The sequence below is a fragment of the Ursus arctos genome, chromosome X (assembly GCF_023065955.2).
Source record: "Ursus arctos isolate Adak ecotype North America chromosome X, UrsArc2.0, whole genome shotgun sequence".
In the NCBI taxonomy this organism is placed as follows: domain Eukaryota; kingdom Metazoa; phylum Chordata; class Mammalia; order Carnivora; family Ursidae; genus Ursus; species Ursus arctos.
In genome coordinates this window covers 11,117,405-11,143,882 of record NC_079873.1, presented here as the reverse complement: position 1 = coordinate 11,143,882, position 26,478 = coordinate 11,117,405, and the positions used below count along the sequence as shown (strand labels likewise).

The following is a 26,478-nucleotide window of genomic DNA, read 5'->3' as shown; positions in this document are numbered from 1 at the left end:
GCGGTGCTGTATGCTCCTGTATTTGGTTTGGGATAGGTTTTATTTGCTTGTTTGTAGTGAGGAGAAAGAAAGCATTCCTTAACATACACATAGAAAAGTTCTGGAAAGGTAAACGATCTGTTAGCTATGCAAATGGAATTGAGGGTCTAAAAAGAGAAGTTGAGAAGTATTTTTATGCTGTTTAAATGTTTTATCATATGGTTTTTTTTATAGTTTTATAACAAAACTTCACAACATAGAATATTTAAGTATAGTGATTCACCATTTAGTCTTCGAGGATGCTGGGGGATGTTTTGAGGAGAGTAGGGAAGAGAGAACACAGATAATTTTTGAGGGTGCCCACATATTCCTCTCTTCTCCTCCCTACTCCCCCAGCATTCTCCGATTTGGCTCTCCCCCTCTGAAGTGTACAGCTCCCTTTCCCTAAGTCACAAATTACTCAGCGAATGAGTGTGAATAACGTGGAGCCCACAGAAATAGGTCAAAGATGAAGTTTTAAAATATTAGCTAGACACTTTACGTATTTTGTGCAATGAGGTAAGATATAATACAGTCTTCACTTTCCACCTTCTGTTCACCAATAAAAAGTAATGGAATTTACCTGACTTAAACCATAATTTGAAAGAAAGGGATTAAAAAGCAGATGCGTTTTTTGTTTTCAATCTAGAAAAACATGTTAGATTAAAAGTTGAATTAATACTTAAACAGTCTCAGATATCCATCTGAAATGAAACCACTTCTATCAGTTCAGTGACATTGCTTTATAGTTTCAGTAGCAAAATACATTTCATGAAGGTTTCATCCTTGATAGTGAAATCTGTTTATCTGGTGTAATAAAAGGAATGGGTTGCTCTCTACCCAGTTCAGAGCCAAATTTTGTTTCCTGTAGTTAAGAGTCCACCCAAGAACTGAGTTCATTAGGACAAAAATAAACTTGTGGCAGTTTGGGGGCCATGTGTTATCTTAAAATTTGCCCTAGATGTTACATGAACAGGATTTCAAATAGTATCAAATTAGAATTGACCATTTCTACTCATAATATCTTTGCTTTTCGAAGGAGAAATTATTTCAACAACAAGAAAAGTAGTTTACCTGTGGGGGTAGGAGTGTTGGTAGCCCTTGATTTTTATTCATATTGATTAGACATCCATATTCATATTGATTGATTACTTAGTGGGGAAATGCATGCTAATATATTGGCATTCTCACAGTTGGGTACCTAAACTCTCGCAGTTACTTGCTGTGTTCCTTTCCTTTATAATTACTTAAAACTTATAAAGAAAATAGTTTTGCTCTGAGAAGTATTCTCTGCTTTTCTACAGAAAAATGAATTGATAAGCAAATTTGGAGAAAGTACTTTCTGAATTAACGGTATCATCAGGTTTCATTTGAAATGTCTCTGGCAATGGTTTTTCTTTCTACTTTGCAGGTTGGTTTGGCTTCTATTCAGGAATTGGAGCAGCATCTCTTGCTTAAGGAAAAAATTATTTCAAAATCTTATAAAACTTTAATAAACCTGGTTCAAGGGAAAGATGATAGTACATCAAGTGCAGAGAAGGTAAAATTAATCATGTGACCATTTTATCATTTTATGAATTGAAAATCTACAACCTATTGAAGAGTTACTTAAATTGGAATATTTGGATATATTAGAAAATGCCACTCAATGGATCTAAGAAGCAAAGTGGCAGGGATTATAGTGCTGGACTTTTATGATTTGAAAATATTTGATTAAGGAGCCAATATTTTACCAATTTGCAAATTATTCTGTAGGATATTAAAATCTCAGTTATCAGGAACCTTGGGGAACAAGTCCTCTTGTTCAAAAGATTTAACTATTAAAACTTTTTAATTTATATGATTTGCATAGAAATTACGTATTTTCTTTGAGTTCTGTATTTTCTGACTCTTTAAACAGAATATGCAGAGTATTATTCAACCTTTCATTAATGAATACATAATTTCGTCAGTATTATAATTGTTCTTTTTGTCTGTTGCAATGTTCATTTCTAAGGGTATTTATTCCTCTGGTTAATGCTGCTAAATTGCTATGTTTTTTTAGTGTTTATATCTGCCTTTTATGATTTTACTCTCATTTTCCTTGTGGTTGACCAGCGTAAGAACCTCTTTAGGTACCTTGCAGTTGCTTATGTCAGTACAGTAATGTAGAAAGTTAGCAAAAGCTCCCTTGACTTCATAAAAAAAAGTATTTATGCACATTAATTCCATACAGAGAAAAATAGCATAGCAAAGTTACAAATAAATCAAGAAAAGCTAGCATAAAGAAACTTAAGTTTTTTTCCTTCAAGTCACCTTATGCCTAGCTCTGATTTCCTTCTAGATTGACCATTCTTATAGCAGTCTACGCCTTGTGTCTGTATTTCAGTCTTAGCAATGTGAGGACTTGGGTCCAAAATATAATTCCGGTAATGTAAGAATCATAACAAAAGCGCATCCTATTGCATTTCTGTATTACAGTTCCATTCTCTTACGAAAGCTCATGAAAGTCATTTTTAAAAGTCTCCCTGTTTCCTTTTCTCACCCCAACTATTTTGCCAGTATTATTATTATTATTATTATTATTATTATTATTATTATTATTACTGCTACTACTATTTTAGAGCAAGAGAGCGGAAGGGCAGAGGGAGTGGGAGAGAGAGAATCTTAAGCAGGCTCCATGCCTAGCGCAGAGCCCAGCGCAGGGCTTGATCTCACAGCCCTGAGATCATGACCTGAGACAAAATCATGAGACACTTAACTGACTAAGCCACCCAGACACTCTCATTTTGCCAATATTTGGAAAGGGGAAGAGATGTTTAGAAGTTACTGCACTGAAACTGCTGTGTGCAAGGCACCAGTTGGGGCTTTTTACATGGTTAATTTTAAAAACAATTCTGGCAGGTAGCAAAAATTACCCCAGGTTTCAGATGAATGGCCTATCTCAAAGCTCACAGCTACTGGCAGAAGCATCAGATTCCTAGGAAGCTGTTGAGTCCACTAGAATGTAAGTGCCCATATCTTTTTTCGGTAATTACTGCCCACATAGAGGGGCATTATAGAGTAGTGGTTAAGATAGAGCATGGGCTCTGGAACCAGTTTGCTTTGGTTCAAATCCCAGCTCTGCCACTTGCTAGCTGTGTGACTTCGGGCAAGGTACTTAGCTTCCTTGTGTCTTGTTTTCCTTATCTGGAAAGCGTAGATAATACTATCGACCTAGGGTACTAGGGTTTTTTTTTGTGAAGGTTAAGCAAATTGAATAACGAGCGACATTGAGAACAGTACCTGACATGTAATAAGCATTCAGTAAGTGTTGTGAATTATTATGTTTATTACTCCTCCTCCTCCCCCCACCATTTCTATTGTTATTATAAATCCATATGTGCATGGAAATGAATGAGTATGGCTTGGAGTTTAAGAATACAATTTTAGCCATAACTGATCAGCAGTCCAAAGATAATTCGTTTTATTTGTACAAATTTTACAGTTATAGGTTTCGTAGAAGCCACTTTAATAATGATTGGATTGTTTTCAGCATGCCTGGGACTCATACTGTCAGATGTTTTTCAAAATGGATCCCAAGTTTATGTCTTTGCTGGCTCTGTGTTGGATACCTCATCTTGTTTCCAATCAGGCCATGCTTCTTGATCTGAGTAGATAGTTAATTACATATAAGTTCTATAAATTTTGTTTTAGTGATTTATATATAATCTGCAATGTAAAATATTATAGATGACAATTTATTTTAAGATATGTAAGCTATAAGGCCTGACTAAAAGCTGACTTACATTATTTTTGTAGTTTTGCCACATTTGGTAGTTTTTTTGGTAATCAGTTATTTAACATGTTTTTCTATAAGGCACATCTTGTTACTCTTTGTGGTAAAGAAGAAAATCCTGTCTGTACCTTTGATGAAAAGATACCAGACAATTTTCAAGATTCAGAACAGCTAGTAGAGAAGATATGGTATCATGTAATAGATGACAGCTTGGTTGTTGGAGTGAAAACCACATCTTCTTTGAAGCTGTAAGTATCATGATAACATTATCTTGATGGTCTGGAACAGCACTGTCCAACAGAAATACAATGTAAGCCACATAAGTAATTTTACATGTTCTAATTAGCCATATTAAAATATGTAAATAGAAACAGGTGAAATTAATTTTCACAATATTGTATCCCAAACATTATCATTGCTGAGGGATAAACAATGTTCTATATTAAAAAGCATATTTTATTCAAGTTATTTAGGGGAGTATAAAATGCAGTTTTTCCTTTAGAGTTATTTGCATTCTAAACTATTATCAAAATAAACTCTTTAAAAAATGAGTATTTTTTTTCTTGTTTAAAAAGAAGGGGGGAACCTACCTCAAAAGTAAAATCCACCATTATTTTACCATTCCTTTCTCTTAAGAAAATTATTTTCCTACAATTCAACATATTTGCAATGTTTTTGCTTTCCTATTTCAAGAAAAGTGCTATTACAGGATCTTTAAAAATGTGTTTGGTTTATATACTTGATTTTCTGATATACTTTACATTTGAAATGATGTTTCCTAGGAAAAGAGAGAAATTTTATTATTGTTTGTGTAGCATTTAATCATCTCTTTGCTTTTAAAGAATGAGCTTTTAGACTCAACTCAACTCTGGATTTTTTACAGGTCCCTGAATCATGTGACTTTATCACTGTTAATGGATCAAGCTCATAACTCCAGCTGTCGGCTTATTAAGTGTCAAAATAGGGTGATCAAGTTGAGTAGGGATTTTTTCCCAGCACCATGCTCAGTGCCATGTGGAATAGGATCAGAGGCAAAAAGGATCAAGTTGACTGTTGATAGTGAGGAAGAGGGAGAGGAAGAGGAGAAGGAAGAGGAAAGCTTTGTTTGTGAACAGTCATCTGAGAAAGAGTGTGTACAGGTCATTACTGCTGTAACATCTCTTTCACCACTTTTAGCGTTCAGTAATTTTTGTTGCACTGTGCTGCTACAAATTAGAGAGAGGAAAAATGGTAACTCTTCTGAAGATCATTATATTCAGTGTGGCAGACTTTTTTTAAGTCTAGAAGACCTTTCAAGTAGGCAATACCTGCTGATACTTCCAAAGAAGAATCCTATAGGTAATTTTTGTTGGTACTTTTTAATCATTTACCTAATTGAATTTGAAATTTTTAAGAACTCTTTTTATTTGATAGTGGGTGACAGAGCTTGTGGCATGTTTTTCTTGTAGAACACATGGAAGATCTGTTTGCACTTCTCACAGCGTTTAACAAAACTTGTTTTCAAATCACGTCACCTAGCTATTCTCTGACTTCAATGAAGACATGGCTCCTAAAACACATGAAATGTGAAGAAATCAAAGAATTTCCAGAAATTTGCTTTTGCAAAATGCCAGGAAATTTCTATGGGACACTCTTCAAGTGGAAACAAAAAACACCATTTGAAGGGATTTTAATAGTCTATTCCAGGTAATGCATATAGAATTGGAATATGTCCAGAGAAGTTAGTGCATATGTGTGTGGTCCAAGACCCATATCCACAGTAGAGATCTGTGTCATTGTGGGACATGTCTGGGTCATTGCCTGGTATAACCTCAGTGGAAACTAGAGCTGTTTTAACTTGATGTTTTGTTTTTGGCTTTTTTTTTTTGGTTGATTTATTTAAGATTTCCACTTACCTTTCCCCTACAATGACATTTTAAAAAACATATTAATCTTATTACTCAGAGAAAAAAATTAATCAGGAAGCAAGTGAAGAACATTAACTGACTTGGTATAGGATATGTATATTTCATTGCTGTGGTCTGAATTATAGCAAAGATCACATACATGCATTATTTTATTCATCATGAGAGGATTTATAAATGAGTATTAATTACTACAGTAAGTTGTATACAACTGCTTTGTGCTGTCCCAATTTTTATAATATTGTATTTGGTTTTTTTTTCCAGAAATCAAACAGTTTTGTTCCAGTGCCTTCATAATCTCATCAGAGCTCTCCCTATAAACTGTTTCTTCAAAAACCTAAAATTCGGAAGTGTCGATTTCCTCATTGATCATTTGGCATTAACTTTGGAGAAGGAATTGGTTACCCTTGGTTCTCTTTCTTCTGCCTTAGTTAAGGTTGAAAACAACTTGGTGCAAAGTTGTGAAGCAAGCAAAGAAAAGAGTAGTGGTGTGGCGGCTTTATCAGACAGAGAGGAAAACATCCATCCCTACAGAAAAGAACTTCAGAGAGAAAAGAAGCAAACGTTGGGGACGGACCTAAAAGTGAGTGGTGCCCTTTATAGAGAAATGACTTTGAAATTAGCTGAGGTTCAGCTGAGATCAGACCTTGCTGCACAGAAACTGGCTGGTTTAGAATTATAATCTTAATTTGATTATATTTTAAAATGTTTTCTCTACCAGGACATTTTGGTTCCAGATTCGTTTTCATTTTACATTATATGCCTCCTTTGCAAAAATAAAGATTGAGGCTTATAGAATTGAGGGTATGGGTGCACGAAATAGCATGTCTTAGCGCAGCAGTTCTCAACCGGGGCCATTTTGCTTCTTTCTATCCCCACACCCCCACCCAGGGGCATTTGGCCCTGTCTGGAGACTTTTTTTTTTTTTTCGGTTGTGAGAAGTAATTGGGGGTGGGGAGGGTGAGGTCAGGGTGCTATTGGCATCTAGTGGGTGGAGCCCAGGGATGCTGCTAAGCATTCCACTGTGCACACGACAGCTCCCACAGCAAAGAATGATCCTGCCCAAAATGTCAGTAATGCCAAGGTTGAGAAATCCTGCCTTAGAGTTACCACTTCAATGAAGGCAGAAGTGAGCTAACGGTATTTTGGTCTAAATCTTCAAAAAACTTAAATAGTCCTTTTATTGTATCCTGTTTAGTAAAACCTAGCATATAAAAATTAGCTTCAAAGAGATAAACAAGGTTATTAGGATTCCAAGTTTCTGTGTACATCAAGCGCCTGTGGAAATTGAAATCACAGAGTCGGTGAGACCATTAAAATGAAAGTCTTTGAACCCCTTGTTAATTTAAATTTTATTAGAGAGCTTCTCTGAAATTGTGTACGTCTATAGGAATATGAAAATTTTAGGGCATTTCTCTGAAAAGCCTGTTTCTTTCAAAAAGCTGAGCATACCGCATAGGCCACTATTTGAAAAAAATTGAAAATGCCTTTAAGCCATTTGTAATTCCAGCTCTGGGCAGAGTTAAAATATAGAATTCTAACTAAAGTAACTTAAAGAATATGATGCTCCTTAGAGACAGAGAAACTTAAAAATAAGTGGAAATTCACTTAACAGTGAAAAAGTGATTTTTAAGGGGTCCAGTGAGACATTTCAAAGGGGTAAAAATTTGACCTGTTCTTTTTTTTTGGAAAATAAGAATGCTGGAGTAATAAGAGAATGTCAGGAGAGGGGAAGACACAAAAGGATATGGGCCAGAAGGAATGTTTCTGATTCTTTTTGCTCTAAAATCCTTAAGTGAGATGGAAGTTTTGATCTGAGTTGAAAGAAACAGATGATTATAGCAAGTGGCGTTTCATGCTCACAGCTCTGAAGTGCTAATGCTCGTACCTAATGATCTGGTGTTGCAGGTGGGCTTTGGAAAATACAGGTTATTACTCTTTTGTCTTGCTTTTTGTGATTGTCCATATAATATGCTACGTCTTGTTTTAGTAATCCATTACAAATGGAGATAGAACCGTACAGCTCTATTTCTTTGAAATGTCAATAGAAAGGATTTCAGACTTTCTGGAAATGGAAATGGTATAATTTCAGGATTAATTATGGAGATCTGAAAGCAGTATGTGTCAGTAGGTACATTGAAACTGCCTCTGACATGTTCTGAAACAACAACTGTGTATAAAATATAGGAACTAAATTGAAAAATGGAGGCTGTCAAAAAGTAAACAGAATTTAATTGTAGTAGTTTATCTGTAGGAAAATTAGGATAATACAAAAAAGCATGTTGCTTATTTTTTATCTATAAAAGCAACCAAAAAGTATTCATCTATATACACCAAATAACTTCTTTGCAAGTGAGTTTTGTACTCCAGTATGTTTTTCCTACTTACTACAAACAAGAACAGCCAGAGTTTGAGGGAATGATGCCCTTGCCATTCTCTCATGATTCAGTAGTGTTTGTGTGTACCCATAAGCACATTCCTCTGACCACTGTCCTGGTCATGAATCTGAGGTTCCCCTCAAACACACGCTTCTCCCAAATCCACACTGAAGTGAAAATGAGTTTTGTTTTAGAACATATCACACCACAGTTTTCAGACACAAAACTTTCTGTTATCTTCCTGATCCCTTAACTAAGGAATGCATGTAAGCCAGCTTAGGTATGATGTTATTCTGTTCGGTGACTAGGTTGAGGGAGGGGGGAAGAAATGTAACATTTATTGATTGCCAACTATATGCCAAACAGTAAGCTTGAAATACATAATACATGCAAATATCCGTATCCATAGATATGTATGGTGACATCCTTATAGCAACCCATAAAGTGTAATTATTAGTATTGTCCCCAGTATGGACAAGATGTTAGACCAAATTAAGGGGGTGCACACAAACAAGTTAATGCTATATACCCTTATTACAAAGATTTTCAAAATGAGCAGATCCTTTCATAATGCTAATAATATATAAGTGAATCTTTTATTGTCCTGATAACATCTCTTAATACCATATAAAAATGAATACTCAGTTTTTTTCCCCAGACTTAGAAAAGAAGATCTAATTAACTTCTCTGCCTAGTGTTCCCAATAAAGGCATAAAAGTCAACTGTCCAGGCTAGAAACCTATGTAACATTTCCCCCCTCTCTCTCTCTCTCTCATAAAACTTGGACAGTACCAGATATTGAGAGGTACTCTTTCTCTTCCTTATATTCAAACTTGTGGAAACATTATTTTCCATTCTAAGAATTTGAGAGTGGAAACTATTTCTTAGGAAACCCCATCTGGAGAAAGTTAGGCTTCTACTGCCAAAGCCAGTATGGTGTAATGGAAAGAATGCTGATCCATAAACTGTGTACTTAATTGAATCCTTTGGTTCATTCTGTTTTCCCTTTTTGAATTGCCTGGATCTGTTACTTGAATTGCTTTCTGCCTCAGCAAAATAGCCCTCTCCTACAAAATCCTACCGTGTTGAGTATCTTCACTGTGCCATTGATCTGGCCCCTTTCTGGGATCGTGTTTCAATAATCCTGTCTTGCCTTTTTATTCAGTAGGGTAGCAGGCACTATCAGATAGTGGTCATAGGGGCAGAAAGTCAGAAACCTACTCTGCCCTCACTGTTCCATTTTTTCTGTGCATAACTGAGACCAATGTAGTTGTCCTGAGTTCAGCTAGGAAAATTATTTAGCATCTTAAACTTTATCTTTAATTATCCATGTCCTCACAGCAGCAGTCACTTACCCCAAAAGTACAAGCAGTGTTATGGGCCAGTAAAGCATGCCGTTAGTGATCAGCTAAAACATTTAGCACTAGATTTCCATCCAGTCAGTCAGGAGTGGGAAGGAAGTGTGATGCACTCTGTTGATTGCCTTTTCCACATTGATTTCTTCCTTTTCTTGTACCAGAACTCTCATTTTGGTCAGGAAACTTCTTTCTACAGCTCATGTGATTGGGGAAGTAGACCCTATCCCCAGTTCCAAAGGTTAGTCCTGAATAGTATAAGCCAGTTAATGTAAGACATTTGCCTGGCAGCTGTTACTGGTCTGGGGTGAGCACAAGACCTAAATTGGGCCCAGTTGGACTGAGGGCCTAAAACAAGTTGGGTTTTTGGTGAGGAAGATGCTCTTCTGTCCTACTGGAAATGGGTGGCCCTAATTTAAAAATCACAGGAAATTAGGCATTAGAATGAATGTGACATTACAGCCTGCAAAATTGTTTTATTGTGCCACTAAATCAAACCTAAATCCCACCCTTTCCTGGGACTACTTATTACTTCAGAAAGAAAAAAAATTCCTTCTAACAGAAATCAAGGTTTTGGTTAATTGTGCCTGAAAACATTTCTCACTGCTAGACGTGGGGAAAAGAATCCCAGAGAACAGAACTGAGTGTTGGTCCTGTGGACTCCCAGGACAGGAACAGTTTACTGCAGAAGCAGGATGCTTGTGCTTGCTGAAAGAAGAGTGGGAAAGAGCTACCTATTCCTTGCTCCACACGCACCTTTCCTTTCTGGGCAGCGGCTCCCTGGCTTTCCTGGTTTTTGTTTTCGATTTTTTTTTTTTTAGTTTAAACTCAATTTAGTTTGTACCTGATAGTAATTTATATCTGAGATAAGCTTTAATTTTTAAAAAATTCTTTCTCTTTTCTCTTTTCCTTAGCTTAGCTTCCCTCTGGTATTACACCAGGCCGCTTGGTCAGTGATGCCTTCCTCAGTGGATTAGAGATTTGTGTCAGATTATTTAACCTTTCTCCATGTTTCCTGTTCTATTTTTTAATCAAATTTTGCTTTTGATCTTTAATTTGTAAAAAAAACTTTGAAATATAGTTGACACGAAGGTCAGATTATACATGTAAGGACCATATCTATTGTGTTTATAACCCTAGCTGTATCCTCTCCAGTAGGAAAAGAAAGAAGTCTTTATCAATTTTGGCTTTCTAAGAGTCTTTGTGCTAGGAAAAACAGATTCGGTATTATGGGACTGTTTTGAAATACAGTAGTACTGCTATATCAAAAGAGATCCACAGCGTTATTAATTTAGAGCTTGTAGCTTTTTCAAAGGTAACAAATAAATGTACTAGAACATGAATGGTTGCCTTTTAATATATACTAAAGAACAAAGATAACCCTTTCTAACTTCATTCATTCTAACCTCATTAAAAACAAAAACAATATGATGGGAATTTTTAGTGTAGTTTTTGTAAGCCTGATGAGATGTTTTAAGGTTTAGAATTACTAAGTGATTTGATTATGTCAAGTGCAATAATAAAATCCTCTTATAAGTTACCCAACCAGGAAACAAATATGCTCTTACACTTGGAAAGATTCCAGTAAATGTAGTGAAAACATTGGGAGTGGGGGCAGGCAGTAGCATCTGAAGGGAGCCAGGACCAAATGTATTCTTGATAATCTGCAAAATCATCAGATAAAGTGAACATGTAGTGCATGTGTTGGGCCAAAGAAGGGGTGATGGGGTTTGGTGTGCAGACGGTCTGGTGTTTCCTGTAGCTGGCGCCACCTGGAAGGGGAAAGAATTAGATCAGAATTATAAATAGTAGGAAAAATAATTATAGGTTGTTTAACTTATAAAGTTAGTTTGTAATAAAACAGTGCAATGTCCTCTGACAGTTTTATATTAACAAAACGCACCTATTGTTAAAAAAAAGATTAGAAGATCACATTGAAATTATCTCTGAGGAAAAAAGATTACAAGAAATGTACAATTCGGGGCGCCTGGGTAGCGCAGTCGTTAAAGCGTCTGCCTTCGGCTCAGGGCGTGATCCTGGCGATCCGGGATCGAGTCCCACATCAGGCTCTTCCGCTATGAGCCTGCTTCTTCCTCTCCCACTCCCCCTGCTTGTGTTCCCTCTCTCGCTGGCTGTCTCTCTGTCACATAAATAAATAAAATCTTTAAAAAAAAAAAAAAAGAAATGTACAATTCAACAAAAATATAAATTTGTTCATATAATTGAAATATCAGGGAAAACATGGTTCATGTTATCTTCAGTCCTGTGATGGACAAGTTCTTAGAGTTAATTGATGGCCCCCGCTGTTTTATCTTTTGACTGCTGCCCTCCAACTATATCTAATACCTGAGTCTCTCTTCCCTATTTACTTTCAGTTGTCTTTGTTAGAACCACCTCTCTGTAGAAATATTGCAGTTTACCATTGCTCAGTCATATTTAGGGGTTTCTTAATGAAAGTGTCAGTTCTTTAACCCTTAAGTAACTTCTCTTTGAGACATCTCTAGGAGGTCTTAAAAATCTCTGAAATGTTTGTTGTTGTCAGGGGATCACTGTGGTGGAGAGTGGAATTCCAGGAAAAATTGTAAGCTGTCTAGCCTAGAAAACTTAGATCTTTAATCCATACTAAGTACTATATCACTTGAGAAGAAAAGGAGTGGAATTCTATTTTGTTTTTAACTGTTGCCATGCTCTAATCTTTCCAAATGATGTGCCAATTAGAAAACATTTCACCTCTTTCAAAATATCAGTGGTGTATGAAGTAGAAGGGGATATGGAGATTTTCATTCAGTCATGTCTTTATTGACATTTCATTGAATACATTGTCATGCCCATGTGTGTAAGCAGGTGCTGGGAATATAAAGATGAATACAAAAATTTCGTAGGTTTTAAAGAGCTTGCAGTCCTAATTGGAGAGACGGTGACACCGAGTTGCATGTACACTGAGATAATTCATAAAAGTATACCTGGGGTTCCGTGGAAATACCCTTATAGGGCACTGTGCCCATTAGGGGCACCATCGGAGAGCAAGAGTTCTTAATTCGGGGGAACAGGACTTTCTTGGAATCTGATAAAAGCTAAGGGTGTTCATGTCGTGGGTAGCTGTGGATTAAAGTGATGTTCTAACATAACAGAACTTTGCCTGAATTAGGGATCATCTGCCACACCTGTTCATGCCCCATAGAGAAAGGTACAGAGAGAAGTGTATACACAAAGAAGTTCAAACCAGAGCACTTGGTTCAGTAAAAAGGGGTCTAAAATACTTAAATCATGCAGTTTTGAAATACTTATTGATTGAAAAATTGGCTTTATTATATTGGTGAATCCATAAAATAATTATATCCATGACCCTTTTATTTTTTTTTTAAAGATAGATTTATTTATTTATTTATTTGAATGAGAGAGAGCAAGTGCGAGAGCTAGAGTGAGTGCTAGTGAGGTTGGAGGGAGATGAGGGAGAGGGAGTAGGAGAGAGAATCTCAAGCAGACTCCCCCTCAGTGCAGAGCCCGATGCAGGACTTGATCTCACAACCCTGAGATCAGAACTGAAATCAACAGTTGGACACTTAACTGACTGAGCCACCCAGGCACCCCTCCAAAACCCTTTTAGAAACAAAAGGAACAAAACAAATTTGTTCTGAAAATTAAAATAACATATCCATGTATGTTAAAGCAAATAATTTCCTTAAATTGATTATCTGAGTGATTTTGCCTATTTTATTGCAGTAAACAATAACATTAAATTTACCATCTTAATAATTTTTAATTGTACAGTTCAGTAGTGTTAAGTATATGCACATTATTGTGCAACCAATCTCTAGAACTTTTTGATATTGCAAAATTGAAACTCTGTACCCATTAGACATTAATTCTCCCTCCTTCTTTCCCCTGCCCTTGCTCTACACTAATAATTCTCAGCAGTGATTATACATAGGAATCACCTGAGGACTTCATAGAGCAATTTGCTGATCCTACACCCCACCCCAAAGATTCTGATCCTGTTGTTCTAGGTTCTGCCGTCGGCCTTGGCAAAGGTTTAACAGCTCCAGGTGATTCTGATGTATATTCAGGGTTGAGAGCTACCACTTTACTAGAAGCAACAAATTAACTTCACCATTTCAGGGGCACATCTTCACAGATTTTTCTTTGTCAGTGCATCTTTGTCTTAACAGTGTAACATCCCATTGTTTCTCAAGCTTTCATATACATATAAATCACCTGGAGATCTTGTTCAACTCTGCATTTCTGATTCAGCAGGTCTAGGGTGGGGCCTGAGACTGCAGGTCTAACAAGCTCACAGATGATGTTGATGCCGCTGATTTATGGACTACACTCATAGTCAAGGGTGATAAGCCACTCTATGGTATTGTCAAAGTCAAGGCTTGTATGTTGGGGAAAATTCAAGTTTTCAAATATAGTTTTGTTGTCATTCCATGTGTTCTCACAGTCTCATGTGTTTTTTTGAATGGATAAATACAAAGCAATCCATCTCTGCTGGGATTGTGCTTCCATTGATATAAATTCTGCACAGAAGTATTGCCTTGTGTTATCTGTGTTCCAGAATCTTTGGTGATGAAAGGAAAGCCAAAGGATACATAAGACTCTTACTTTTTTGTTTGACATTTTCCAGTTTAGGTTATCTTCCATGCCTGATGTCCATAATCATTGTGAAAGGGTATCTTTTCTTTAATTCCTAACAGTGAAAAATTACTCTGAACACTGAAACAATGGAAAGATGATGATTTTGCAATGCCTAATGACACCTTTTATCCATTAGGACTTACAGTGAAAGAATACCCGACTCAAAACAAATTTATCAGTGAAAGAGATGTCCTGGTTATTATAACTGGTGGGTTGTATACAGGCTTGAGTCAGATTGATTTAGCAGCTCAGCAGGATATCAAGGACGTTCTCATCTTCATTCTAAGGTTGGCTTCCCACACAGTACAGAAACGCTGCAACACTTCCAGCGTATACATCTGCACATCACTGCATCCAGAAAAGAGCTTACAAAAGAGCGAGGAACCTTCTTTTCCAAAGGAAAATCTTGCCTCATGTCTTACTGCCCACATTTAGTCACACATTCAGTCCTGAAGTGGCCTATGGCCATTTGATAACCCTGTATGGATTGGCTTAGGCCTGGGTTATGAGAGGGAGACTTTTCACTGTTTACTACTGCTTAAATGTTTTTATATAAGCATTTGTTACAGGTTGAATTGTGTTCTCCCAAAAAGATGTATTGACGTCCTTATACTCCACCCCTTTGCCCCAGTACCATAGAATGTGACTTTGTTTGGAAATAGAGTCATTGCAGATGTGATTAGTTAAGTTGAGATGAGATCATACCGGTGTAGGGTGGGTCCCTAATCCAATATGACTGGCATCCATAACTTGTAAGATGTGGAGACACAGGAAGAATGCAGTGTGACATCTGTGACAATGTAGGCAGAGATTGGAGTTATGTAACTGCAAGCCAGGGAATTCCAAAGATTGCCAGGGAAACACCAGAAGCTAGGAAGGACTCTTTTACAGGTTTCAGAGGGAGCATGACCCTACCTACTTCTTGATTTCAGACTTCTAACTTCCAGAACTGTGAAACAATACATTCTGTTGTTCTAAGCCACTCAGTTTGTGGCGTCTTGTTTTGGCAGCCCTGGGAAACTAATACAGGACTTATTATCCATTGCGTTAGTTTTAAAAATTAAAAAAAAAGGGTATTTTGGAAGAAGGAGGGTAGGTCATTGTGAAGGCCATGAAAAAATAGCAAGATGTTTGCATAGGACTAAAGGCAGATGGTTGTTAGTGTTAAGGATTCGGTCAATCCGTCCTCCTAAATCTTTTAATTTCATCGTTTTTCCCCCATTTTCATTGCTACCTCTCTATTCCATGCTACCATTATTTCTCACCTGGATTATTTCAGCAGCTTTCCAACTTGTCGGCAGGGTTTTACTCTTGCTTCCTTCCAGTCCTGTTCTCCAACAGCAAACAATTGTCAAAGCACAAATCTGATCAGAAAAGCCACTTATCATCTTTCCATTCTTTCAGTGTACATTCGGTAGCTTCCTATTACTTTTAGAATAAAATCAGAATCTCTATGTGGCATGTTAGTTATATGGTGTCATCTAGCCTACCTCATGCACTTAGCTAGGATTCCACTTCTGTCCTTGTGGACACTAGTCATTGATACCCCATCATTTCTTCAAGCACAGCGTCTTGCTTTCTACCTCAAACTGTGCACATGCTGTTCCTATTACCTATGCTGCTTTCTCTCCAATCCTACTCTCCTTCACCCCATTTCTTGCTCAGTCACCCTTCAAATCTCAGTTCTTAATTTACTTCTTCATGGAAACCTCTGACCCTTCAAGACCAGGTCAAGTCCCCCTGTATACACTTTTGTAGTATACGGTACTTCTTTCCAGCAACTGTAATTATAATTTAATTGCTAAGTAATTATAAGCAGGTACTATGGTTAACTCCAATTTGAAATCAGGGCTGTTAACTCCAAAATATAAAACCTCCTACTCTTAACTTCCTTATGGGCAAAGTCCATTTTCTGTTTCGATCAACTTTATATCCTGTCTAGCATAGTACTTTGCACATATTGGTATGTAACTAATATTAGTGTAATTTTTTTAAAAAAGAAAACATTAATGAATGAAATATACTTGTAAGAAATTCAAGTAAAGAGCCAACCTTGGTGTGTTTGTGTGCATGTGGTAGAGAGGAGGATTTCCATGTTCCCATGTCACATTGAGAGGCTTCTACTTAATTTTTCAATCAGTGGTTTTTAGACTTTGATCACATAAGCAGGTGTAATTTTAGAAATTGCAGTGACCAACATAGATGTGACAATTTTTGTTTTGCCGGGTAAGGATGTAATGATGACATTCCACTTCAGTGAGGAAAATATGGTCTTAGGAAATCAAACTAGCCACCTGGGGGAGAAAGGGAAGAATGTGCCTATTACCAGGATTAATTTGATATAGATAAAAGTTTCAGGCATAAAAAAAGAAAGCAAAAGCAGATTAGATGAAAACAAGGGATGCCTTCCAGGTTAACTTGGAGTGGGGAAGACTTATCAATCTATTTCACAAAATCTAGAAGCCGTAAAATTTCTTCACATTAAAAGAAAGTCAAAACATCTTTATTTTTTTAAAAAAATCAAAAGACAACACTGGAAAAACATTATTTGTGACATTTGTCAAAATAAAGATGAATATCCATAATACAGAGAAAATGTCTTGAAAATGATTAAAGAAATCAATAGAAAAGGGGGCAAAGAAACTTTAAAATAAAATTAATGGAAAAGGAAATACAAATAAACATTTAACAACGTGTGCAACTTCACACAATCAACAAAACACAAAGTAAAACTGCATTGAAAAAACTGGACTTTCTTGTAACAGTGAAATGAAATAGGTTGCCATAGACCCACTCTCCTATTAGGTGAAACTGGATACATTACAAAGATCACATTTTAAAAGTTTCAGAAAGCTGTGGATACAGAAAAAGGAAAATTGTTCCAAAGTGACTTGATAATTCCAGCCTTTTGTTTATCTGAGGGAAGCCTGTTGATCAGGCTTGGTCCAGGCAAAGGGCTTCTGCTTGGGGACAGAGAAGTCAGCAGTCTGTTAGGAGTTGCATAGTGCTGTCATGATGAATTGAAACATTAAGGAGGCTTAAATACACATAATTTTGATTGTGATATTTTCATAGTTCTGCGGCTGCACCAGAAATGGGGCAGCTAGCACAAAAATTTCTAAAAGGAAAACTGAAGTCTCTTTCAATTGTACAGTCCTGCCAGGGAGGAGCTTTGCTTCAAACACATGGCTGGTTTCCCCTTCTGGACATTAGCCAAGTTTTGAAGCTGAATGAAGTAAAAGGTTTAAAGGGCTAAGCTATAAACTTCTGAAGTTCAGAACCATCTCTCTGTTAGCTTCTAGGGCTGAGATCTGTACTTCCAGAATCTAGGAACAGGAACAGACCAGAAGTAGATTGAGTCTTACTAACCTTGCAGCAGGTCCCCCAATCAAGCTCAATTTCTGATTGGATTGAGCTGATTAGCTACTCAACCTGACTGGCTGATGAAATCAAAGAGAAACCCTCTTTACCATGGAACGTCTGTGGTTCTTCTATACATACTATCTGGCACACAATAAAATAATTTCTACATAAGCAAAGAGGCAAGACTCTATAGTAATTAAGAAGAAAATGCAGATCCACAGGTGTTCCTGATATTGAAGTTAGCTGATAAGAACTCTAAAATACATTATATTCAAAGTAGAGGAAAAGGACAAAATATATGAAAGGATGGAAAATGTAAAACAATTGAAATCTTTATAATCAAATAGATTAGAACTGAAAAATGCAGTATCTGAAATTTTAGGAAGTATGAGTTTAGCAGTAGAGGGGACTTAGCAGAATGTAGAATTAGTGATCTGGGATATGGGCCAATAGAAAATACTCAGACCGAAGCAGAGAAAAGAAGGTGGAAAAAAGAATAGAGTATAAGAGACAGATGAGACATTCTCATATTCATGTAATTGAGTTCCAAGAGGAAAAGGAGAGATTGAGGCAAACACATTATTAAAAAGAGCTGAGAATCTGTTCCAAACTGATGAAAGATATCAACCAAGAGATTCAAGAAACTCAGAAAACTCCAGATTGGAAAGTAGGAAACCACATGCAAATTGTGGAATAACAGCTGATAAGCAAAGATAAAGTCAATTAGAAGATCTTAAAAGTAGTGAAGAGAAGAACAACACTATAACTGACAGCCAGCGGCAACAACTGAAACCAGAAAGCAATGGAGTTTCATTTTTAAACTGCTTATAAAAAATAACAGCTTAGAATTCGATGTGTAGCAAAAATGTGCTTCAAAAAATGAAGATAAAGACAGATTTATCGCTTGCAGGCCTGCTCTAAAATATTAAAAGGATTTCTTCAGGCAGGACCAAAATGAAACTGTATGGAAACAAAAATGCAGGAGAGAATGAAGAACATGTGAAAAGATACATAATGAGTAAATTATACATGAATAAATATTGTATAAAACAATAATTGTCATGTCTTGAGTTAAAATCATTTGTAGAACTTAAATGCATAACAGAGCGACACCATGATGATGGAGCAGGAGACCCAAGTCTCCATCCCCACACAAAGAACAGCAATTAGACAGCTATCCACAAGTGAAAATAGCTCTGGAAGAGCTCAGGAGTCCACTTAAGAAGCTTCAGCAGTACAGCTGCCCTGCACCTGCATGCTGCCAGCCTGACTTCTGTCACCACTTTCCACTGCTCATTGCTCACAGTTGACATGTCTACAGCTAACCCCTGCAGCCATATGAGTGCACAGCAACAGCTGCTTGTGTGCCAGGAGTTGGTCCCGACCCCTGTCATAGGCCTACACCACCTCATGCACTAGCAGCTAGCCCCTGTACTTGTGCACCTGTATGTTGCTTGCTTCAACTCCTATCGCTGATCGTCACTGTTGTGCCTGGGACTAGCCCCTATAGTAGCATGAGTGTACATCAAGAGCCTTGCAGCTACTTGGGTGCCTGGAGCTGGCCCTGTCACAGGCCTATATCAACACATATGCTTGCAGCTAGCCCCTGCAGATGTATACGTGCACATCAATGGCCCTGATTCCTTTCATTGGACCCTGCTGCCATGCGTGTACCTTTGGCTAGCCTCTGCAGTTGTGCAAGGGCATGATAAACACCCTGGGACCCTATAGATGTTTATGTGTCCAGAGTTGGCCCTGGCCTCCGAAATTGACCTTGGCCCTTGCCACTGCTTGTATGCTTGCAGCCAGCCCCTGCCACCACACAGGCACCTGTAGCCATTTCCCACAGCTGAGCATGTGTACACCACCAGGTCTGGTCCCTTGCCTCTGGACCTAGAGGTTCTACTAAAGACCCCAACATCAATTGCAGCCACCACAGACAACTTGCATGTCTCACTACAAAGGATCATACAATTGTCAGTGTGGAAAACAGCTGCCTGTGCTGATGAGACACTATGCCCCCCCGCAAACCCAGAGGTACCACATGCCCCCACACTTGGAATCCCATACTAATAGAACAAGAGCCACAACATACTCCAACATGTCCTGACCCACAGGCAAAGGTTTTTTCTTAACAAAAGTTGATTCATAAAGTCTGGAAGAAGTGATTGTTTCAAATGTGCAGACACATACCACAAGGCTACATGGATTGCTATGAGTCAGGGGAACATGACAACACCAAAGTACACAATAAGCTTTCAGTAACTGACCCAAAAGAAATGGAGATCCACAAATTGCCAGACAAAGAATTCAAAATAATTGTTCTGAAGAAGCTCAGAAAGTTACAGAAGGACTTAGATAGAAATTTTAATAAAATCAGGAAAACAATAAAAGAAAAAAATAGGAAGTTCAACAAAGGGAAAGCACTAAAAAGACCAAATAAATTTTGCGGAGGAATAAAATGACTGAAATTTTAGAAGTGCAAAAGAGAGCTTCAATAGCACACTTAATCAAGCAAAAGGAAAAAAAAAATCAGTGAATTAGAAGATAGGCCATTTGTGAAATTACCCAGTCAGAGGAGAAAAAAAGAAAAGAATGAAAAAGAATGAAGAAAGCCTATGGGACTATAGAACAACATTAAGCAAAACAATATTCACATTATAGGAATCCTAGAAAGAGAATAAAGAAAGGAGCAAAAAGCTTATTTAAAGAAATAATGGCTGAAAACTTCTCAGACCTGGGGAAAGATATGGGCATACAAGTATATGAAGCTTTAAGGTCCCCAAGCAGGTTCAGCCTAATGAAGACTTCACTGAGACCCATTATAATAAAACTCAAAAATCAAAGACAGAGAGCATCTTGATAGCAGCAAAAGAAATTTCTCACATATGAACCTCGGCGCCAGGTTCAAGGGAACCTCCCTATAAGGCTATCAGCCAATTTCTCAGCAGCAACTCTGGAGATCAGGAAAGAGTAGGATGATACTTTCAAAGGGCTAAAAGGAAAGAACCAAGAATACTTTACCCAGCAAAGTTATCCTTCAGAAATGAGGGAGAGATCATTACATTCCTATACAAACAGAAACTGAAGGTGTTCACCATTAGCAGACCTACCTTACAAGAAATGCTAAAGGGAGTTCTTCAAGTTGAAAGGAGAGGATACTAACTAGTAACATAAAACCATATGAAAATGTAAAGCTTACTGGTAAAGGTAAATGTATGATCAAATTCAGAATGCACTAATATTGTAATAGTGGTGTACAGATCACTTATAACTTTAAAGATTAAAGGGCAAAAGTATTGAAAATAACTGTAGCTACAATAACTTGTTAATGGATACAAAATATAAAAAGACGTAAATTGTGACACCAAAAATAAAATTGAGAGGGAGGTAGTAAAAAGTGTTGAGCTTTTGTATGCAAAGTTAAGTTGTTATAAGCTTTAAATAGACTGTTATAAAATGTTTTGTGTAAGCCTCATGGTAACCCAAAAGCAAAAACTTATAATAGATACAGAAAAAGATGCAGAGAAGGGGGAGTCAAAGCATATCACAACAGAAAATCACAAAGGAAGAAAACAAGAGAGGAAGGAGCAAAGAATCTATAAAACTCCCAGGAAACAGTGATCCAAATGACAAAAGTAAGTCCTTATCTATCAATAATTACTTTAAATGTAAATGGACTATAGTCTCAAAAGACAGAGTGACTGAATCAATAAAAAAACAAAAAACAAAAAGCCAACTATATGTTGCCTATAGGAGACTCAGTTCACCTAAGGACACATGTAGGCTGAAAATAAAGGGATGGAAAAAGAGGTGCTCTGTGCAAATGGAAACCAAAAAAGGACAGTGATAACTATACTTATGTCAGACAAAATACAATTTAAGTAAACAATGTAATAAGAGACAAAGAAGGCCATTATATCATGATAAAGGGATTAATTCACCAAGAGGAAATAACAATAGTAAATATATATGCACCCAACCTCAGAGCAATTAAATATATAAAGTAATTATTAGCAGATCTAAAGGGAGAAATAGAGAGTAATACAATAATAGTCAAGGACTTAAATACCCACACTTTCAACAGTTGATAGATCATCCAGATAGAAAATCATTAACCAAACTTTGGACCTGAACTACACATTAGATCAAATGGACCTAACAGACATATACAGAACATTCCATGCAATGGGAACAAATAAAATTCTCAAGGGCTCATGAAGCATTCTTTAGGATAGATCATATGTTAAGCCACAAAACAAGTCTTAACAAATTTAAAAAGAATGAAATCATATCGAGTGTCTTTTTTGACTGCAGTGATATGACTAGAAATCAATAACAGGAGAAAATCTAGAAAATTCACCATTATGTGGAGATTGAAAAATACATTCCTGAATGACCAGTAGGTCAAAGAAGAAATCAAAAGGGAAATCAGAAAATATTTTGATTCATTTCCCCTTCTGTTTACCCCTTTCATTATTCCCTTCCTTCTCCTACCGATCTCCCTGATATTCCTTATGTTCCACAAATGAATGAAACCATATGATAATAGTCATGAACCATGAGAGACTATGGACTCCAGGAAACAAACTGAGGGTTTTGGCGGGGGTGGGGAGTGGACTAGCCCAGTGATGGGTATTAAGGAGGGTACGTATTGCATGGAACACTGGGTGTTATATGCAAACAATGAATCGTGGAATGCTACATCAAAAGCTAATGATGTACTGTATGGTGACTAACATCATAATTTAAAAAAAAGAAAAAGAATTTTGAGACAAATAAAAATGGAAGCACAAGATTCCAAAACTTTTGGGTGCTTGAAAAACGATGCTAAAAAGAAAGTTTATAACAATGAATGTTACATGAAGAAAAAAATAAGGATCTCAAACAACTTTACACCACGAGGAACTAGAAAAACAAGAACAATCTAAACCCAAAGTTAGTAGAAAGAAGGAAATAACAAAGATAGAGACTAGAAAGACAATAGAAAAGATCAATAAAACTAAGTTGGTTTTTTGAAAAGATGAAATTGGCAAACCTTTAGCTAGGCTAAGGGAAAAAAGAGGAGACTCAAATAAATACAATGATAAATGAAAAAAAAAAGACATTACAACTGATGCCACAGAAATAAAAAAGATTATAAGAGTCTACTCTGAACAATTATATGCCAACAAACTCAATAGTGTACAAGAAATGAGTAAGTTCCTAGAAATATACAACCTGAGAAGACTGAGTCATGAAGAAATAGAAAGTTCAAATAGACTTATAGCTAGTATGTGGATTAAGTAATCAAAAAACCTCCCAACAAAGAAAAGTCCACGACCAGATGACTACACAAGTGAATTCTACCAAATATTTAAAGGAGAATTAACACCAAACATTCTCAAACTCTTCCAAAACATTGAAGAGAAGGGAACATTTCCAAACTCATTTTATGAAGCCAATACTATTATTTTATGATGATAATGATGATGATGATATGTTAGTCACCATACAGTACATCATTAGCTTTTGATGTAGTGTTCCACGATTCATTGTTTGCGTATAACACCCAGTGCTCCGTGCAATACGTGCCCTCCTTGATACCTTTCACCGTGCTAGCCCATCCCCCCCACGCCCCTCCCCTCTAAAACCCTCAGTTTGTTTCCTGGAGTCCATAGTCTTTCATGGTTAGTCTCCCCCTCTGTTTCCCACCCCTTCATTTTTTCCCTTCCTTCTCCTAATAATCTCTCTGCTATTCCTTATGTTCCACAAATAAGTGAAACCATACAATAATCATCTTTCTCTGCTTGAATTATTTCACTTAGCATAATCTCTACTATTCTGATATCAAAGCCAGACAAAGACACCACAAGAAAACTACAGGCCAATGTCCCTGATGAACATAAATTCAAAAATCCTTGAGAAAATACTAGCAAACGAATTCAGCAGCACAGTAAAGGGTCATACACCATGACCATGGGATGTGTTCCTGGGAAGCAAAGAATATATGGTTCAGCATATGAAAACCAATTAATGTGATATGCCACATTAATGGGATGATGAATAAAAATCACATGATTATCTCAATGGACACAGAAAATTCAGTACCCTTTCGTGATAAAAACTCTCACCAAAGTAAGAATAGAAATAAATGGCCTCAACATAATAAAGGAGATATATGACAAAGCCACAGCTAACATCATCCTCAATAATGAAAGGTTGAAAGCTTTTTCTCTAAGATCAGGAATAATACAAGAGTTCCCACTCTCACTACCTCTATTCAAGGTAGTACTGGAAGTCCTAGCCAGAGCAATTAGGCAAGAAAAAGAAATAAACAGCATTCAAATTGAAAAGGAAAAGGTTAAATTATCTCTCTTTGTAGTAATATGATCATATATATAAAAAACACTAAAGACTCTACCAAAAAAACTGTTAAAACTAACAAATGAATTCAGTAATGTTGCAGGATACAAAATCAACATACAAAAATCAGTTGCTTTTCTATACAGTAATGATGACTATCAGAAAAGAAGATTATAATAACAACAAAAAGAATAAAATACTTTGAAATGACTTTAACAAGGAGGTGAAAGATCTGTATGCTGAAAACTATAAAACATGGATGAATGAAATGAAGGAAATCATAAATGGAAATATATTATGTGTTATGGATTGGAAGAATTAATAATGTTAAAATCTCTGTTCTACCCAAAGCAGTCTACAGAATCAGTACAATCCCTATCAAAATTCCAATGGCATTTTTCACAGAAATAGAAAAAAAAAAATCCTGAAATTTGTATGGAACCACAAAACACCCACCAAGAGCCAAAACAATCTTGAGAACAAAGTTAGAGGCATTACCCTTCCTGAGTTGAAACTATATTACAAAATTACAGCAATCAAAACTGTATGATACTAGCATAAAAACAGACATTTTCAACAAAGGTGCCAAGAAATATACAATGAGGGAAAAGATAGTTTCTTCAATAAATGGTGCTGAAAAAACTGGATAAGCATATGCAAGAGAATGAAATTGGTCACTTAAACTATACACAAGCATCAACTCAAAATTAAAGACTTAAATGTAAGACCTGAAGTTGTAAATCTCCTAGAAGAAAATATAGGGAAGAAGTTCTTTGACATTAGTCTTAGCAATCATTTTTTGGAATTGACACCAAAAGCACAGGCAACAAAAGCAAAAATAAACAAGTGGAACTACATAAAACTAAAAAGGAAAGCCAAGGAGACCATTAATAAAATGAAAAGTTAACATACAGAATGGGAGAAAATATTTGTAAACCATATAGCTGATAAGGTGTTAATATACAAAATTATAAGGAACTCCTGCCACCCAATAGCAAAAAAAAAAAATCTGATAAAAAGATGAACAAAGGATCTGAATAGACATTTTTTCCAAATAAGACATACAAATGGCTAACAGGTGCATGAAAAGGTGTTCAACATGTTTAGTCGTCAAGGAAATTCAAATCAAGACCACGATGAGATAACATCTCATACCTGCTAAGATGGCTGTTCCCAAAAAGATAAGAGATAACAAGCATTGGTGAGGATGTGGAGAAAAGGGAATCCTTGTTCACTGTTGGTGGGAACATAAATTGGTACATCTACTATGGAAGGCAATATGGAGGGTCAATAAAAAATTAAAAATAGAAATTAATTAAAAATTTAAAAATCATATGGTCCAGCAATCCTCTGGGGATTTATATCCAAATAATATAAAATCACTATCTTGAAGAGGCATCTGTGGTCCCATGTTCATTGCGTCATTATTCACAGCAGGCAAGATACAGAAACAACATAAGTGAGTTCTGGACTGCAACTTCCTCCAGAGAGTTGCAGTGGATTGGTTGTACACTGTCTGGTGTGATGAGGGTAGCTTTCCTTTCCCTTTTGGGGCCTGCCAGGTAAAGCCTTTGTTGGGCCTGAAAAATCACACATAGGTTTTTTGCCAGAAGCTGGATTACTCAGTTTCAATTGTAAAATGGGGACCATAAATGACATTATGCATATAAAATGTTTAGGAAACACCTGACACATAGTAAACACCCAGTAAGTGTCTGTGTTGTTATTTTAATATTAGTATTATTATCTCTGAGTTAAAACTGCTTGATGATCTTGTGATACATAGTCAGAAATATATATATTTGGTCCTTGTCCCCATTTCTGGCACATTTCAGTCCCACGTACTGACCTCCAGGGAGGGGGAGAGGGGCTGTAGATTTAGTTCAGTTACCAATGACCAGTGTTCTAATGAATCGTGCCTATGTCATAGAACCTCCATTAAAACCCAGAAGGACTGAATTCAGAGAGCTTTGGGGTTGGTGAACATATGAGGTTTGGGGAGAATGCAGATAACATGATACTATAGAGAAAACCCTGAAGACTCCACCAAAAAACTACTAGAACTGATAAATGAATTCAGTAAATTTGCAGGATATACAATTAATATACAGAAATCTGTTGCATTTCTATACACTAATAATGAAGTAGCACACAAAAAAAATTAAGAGAACAGTCCCACTTACAATTGCACTAGAAAGAATAAAATATCTAGGAATAAACTTAACCAAGGAGTTTGAAATACCTGTATGCCAAAAACTATAAAAAACATTGATGAAAGAAATTGAAGATGACAGAAACAAATGGAAAGACATGCTGTGCTCACAGATTGGGAGAACCAGTATTGTTCAAATGTCCATACTATCCAAAGCATCTACAAATTTAATGTAATTCCTATCAAAACACGAATAGCATTTTTCAGAGAACTAGAACAAGTAATCTGTATGGAACCACAAAGACCCTGAATAGCCAAAGCAGTCTTGAAAAAGAAGAACAAAACTGGAGGTATCACAATCCTAGATTTCAAAATATAATACAAAGCTATAATAATCAAAACAGTATGGTACTGGCACAAAAAGACACATAGATCAATGGAACAGAATAGAGTCCAGAAAGAAACCCACATTTTTACGGTCAACTAATCTATGACAAAGGAGGCAAAAATATACTGTGGGGGGAAAAACAGTCTCTTCAACAAATAGTGTTGGGAAAACTAGACAGCT

The 26,478-nt window shown here is 36.5% G+C and overlaps 1 protein-coding gene across 2 annotated transcripts in view; it reads left to right on the top strand.

The window, feature by feature from the left end:
* FANCB (FA complementation group B) overlaps nucleotides 1-26,478 on the top strand; it is a 275,840-nt gene that overhangs the window by 18,926 nt on the left and 230,436 nt on the right. Inside the window, exons 5-9 of one of the 2 annotated variants that reach the window (XR_008958663.1) lie at nucleotides 1,430-1,558; nucleotides 3,857-4,023; nucleotides 4,659-5,113; nucleotides 5,224-5,461; nucleotides 5,944-6,262. Coding sequence is in view for 1 of the 2 variants with exons in the window: in XM_026478105.4 (XP_026333890.2) it covers nucleotides 1,430-1,558; nucleotides 3,857-4,023; nucleotides 4,659-5,113; nucleotides 5,224-5,461; nucleotides 5,944-6,361 (1,407 nt within the window). In the remaining variant the exon portion in view is untranslated. Of the gene's footprint in view, nucleotides 1-1,429; nucleotides 1,559-3,856; nucleotides 4,024-4,658; nucleotides 5,114-5,223; nucleotides 5,462-5,943; nucleotides 17,894-26,478 lie in introns of those variants that run through there. The other variant, XM_026478105.4, reaches the window with a different exon arrangement.